The sequence below is a fragment of the Tachysurus vachellii genome, chromosome 16, assembly GCF_030014155.1.
Source record: "Tachysurus vachellii isolate PV-2020 chromosome 16, HZAU_Pvac_v1, whole genome shotgun sequence".
NCBI lineage: Eukaryota > Metazoa > Chordata > Actinopteri > Siluriformes > Bagridae > Tachysurus > Tachysurus vachellii.
The window spans coordinates 22,952,128-22,954,508 of record NC_083475.1 but is presented as its reverse complement, the minus strand read 5'-3'; the positions used below and the strand labels follow the sequence as shown (position 1 = coordinate 22,954,508).

The 2,381-nt window shown below is 42.8% G+C and overlaps 1 protein-coding gene across 1 annotated transcript in view; it reads left to right on the top strand.

Annotated features, from left to right (window-relative positions):
* Positions 1 to 452: 452 nt before the first annotated feature.
* The window catches only part of krr1 (KRR1 small subunit processome component homolog), a 6,546-nt gene continuing 4,617 nt past the window's right edge, over positions 453 to 2,381 (top strand). The window contains exons 1-3 of the mRNA XM_060890071.1: positions 453 to 562; positions 1,553 to 1,725; positions 2,163 to 2,297. Of these exons, the coding sequence (XP_060746054.1) occupies positions 490 to 562; positions 1,553 to 1,725; positions 2,163 to 2,297 (381 nt within the window). The 5' untranslated portion in view covers positions 453 to 489. The remainder of the gene's footprint in view (positions 563 to 1,552; positions 1,726 to 2,162; positions 2,298 to 2,381) is intronic.

The following is a 2,381-nucleotide window of genomic DNA, read 5'->3' as shown; positions in this document are numbered from 1 at the left end:
AAAAAAGTCCTTGATAGAAAATAATGTAAAACAAAAAACGATAGAATACAATGAACGTTAAACAAGCAACCTCACATTAGTTACCTCACAAAAGTTTACTCAAGTGGAAGAATGTAAGTAATAAACTTACACCTACTAGCACTATGTATTATATTGTGAAAAAGGAGATTATCTTAATATCAAAACCTTAAATTTTCTCTGGACTTAATGATAAATACATGTCTGACATTTGGAACGAACCAAAAAACCTAGAAAATGACATTCATGACGATTTATGGTGATTTTATTTCTTTGCCTACATTGACGCTGATGCATTAAGAGGAGGGGGTCCCCTGTACCAAGATGGCGGCTCTATTGACACATTCGTTCCAATGTACTGCCGTAACCAAGGCGACATCTAGTGTAGATATCTATGAAGCTACCCGAAGACTCGTCCACTTCCGTCGCAAAGATTATGTTTATGTGGCGTCACATCCGGTTTTAAAAACAATGGCGGCCTCCGAGAGAGTAGACGTGTATGATTCTGTGAGTGAGAGAAAGGGGAAGAAGAATAAAAATACAGGTATAATTAGTGTTTATTCATAAACTAGTGTCATATAAATGTTTATAATAACTATAATATACATTAATTTGTACTATAGCACACACACACACGCGCGCGCGCACACAGACAACACACACACACACACACACACACACGTGTTCATTTCTCTTTCTGTAAAACTGTTCATTAAAAACTCACGAAAATGCCGAAATACAGTTTTTAAATATATATAATTTATTTATTGTGTATATTAAGGTTATAAAACATTAAGTTATTATCAGGGCTGTTTGATTAAAGGTCCTGATGGACGAGTGATGATTCTGTGTTTAAATACTGGTGTATTATTAAAGGCAGGTAGATTACAGTGTTACTGTTATACTGGTAAACGCCTCCATTTACATGAACACTAATAGGTGTGTGGGCGGAGCCTCTGATTGATGTCATTTACATGACGTGACGTGACATACAGCTAAGTACGGTGACCCATACTCAGAATTCGTTCTCTGCATTTAACCCATCCAAAGTGCACACACACAGCAGTGAACACACACACACACCGTGAACACACACCCAGAACAGTGGGCAGCCATTTATGCTGCGGCGCCCGGGGAGCAGTTGGGGGGTTTGGTGACTTGCTAAAGGGCACCTCAGTCGTGGTATTGCCGGCCCGAGACTCGAACCCACAACCTTAGGGTTACGAATCTAATACTCTCTAATTAGGCCACGACTTCCCCCCGGTTTTTGCATATCCCAAGTTATTATTATGAGCACAGGGTCAGCCATCGTGTGGCACCCCTGGAGCAGGTGAGGTTAAGGGCCTTGCTCAAGGACCCAATGTAGAAGTCTCAGCACGCTTGAGGGCTTGAACCCCTTCTGATTAGGAACCCAGCGCCTTGACCGCTGGACCATCACGTCCTCACATCACCATATCCTCACACTTAGGACTTAGATGTTACATTGCAGATAAAAAGTATTGTTTATCTGTTCTATTATTAATATGTTAAATAGATGACAGTGATTTGCTGATGGTGCCAGATGGGTGGGTGGAGCCTGCTTTCACTAGGGATGATAACCCACGTGGCCTGCTGGAGGAGAGCAGCTTCGCCACATTGTTCCCCAAATACAGAGAGACTTACCTGAGGGAGTGCTGGCCTCTAGTGCAGAAAGCTCTCAGTGACATTGTACGTATCTGTCTATCTCTCTGTCTGTCTCTGTCTCTGTCTCTCTCTCTCTCTGTCTGTTTCTCTCTCTCTCTGTCTCTGTCTCTCTCTGTCTGTCTGTCTGTCTCTCTCTCTGTCAACCTGTCTCTCTCTCTCTCTCTCTCTCTCTCTCTCTCTCTCTCTCTCTGTCTCTCTCTCTCTCTCTCTCTCTCTCTCTGTCAACCTGTCTCTCTCTCTCTCTCTCTCTCTCTCTCTCTCTCTCTCTCTCTCTCTGTCAACCTCTCTCTCTCTCTCTCTCTCTCTCTCTCTCTCTCTCTCTCTCTCTCTCTCTCTCTCTCTCTCTCTCTCTCTCTCTCTCTCTCTCTCTCTCTCTCTCTCTCTCTCTCTCTCTCTCTCTCCCTCCCTCCCTCTCCCTCTGTGGCAGTGTTTATATTAGTTGACTTATCTTTGTGTTGTAGTTCATCAATGCCAGTTTAGATCTAATTGAAGGGAGCATCACAGTCAGCACCACAAAGAAAACCTTCGACCCGTACGCCATCCTCCGAGCCCGTGACCTCATCAAACTGCTGTCCCGAAGTGTTCCCTTCGACCAGGTAATGTTATTAATACTAACAATAATTCATTACTGTTACTATTGATTAGATAAGTGTGAGATAATTATACACTCATATTATAAT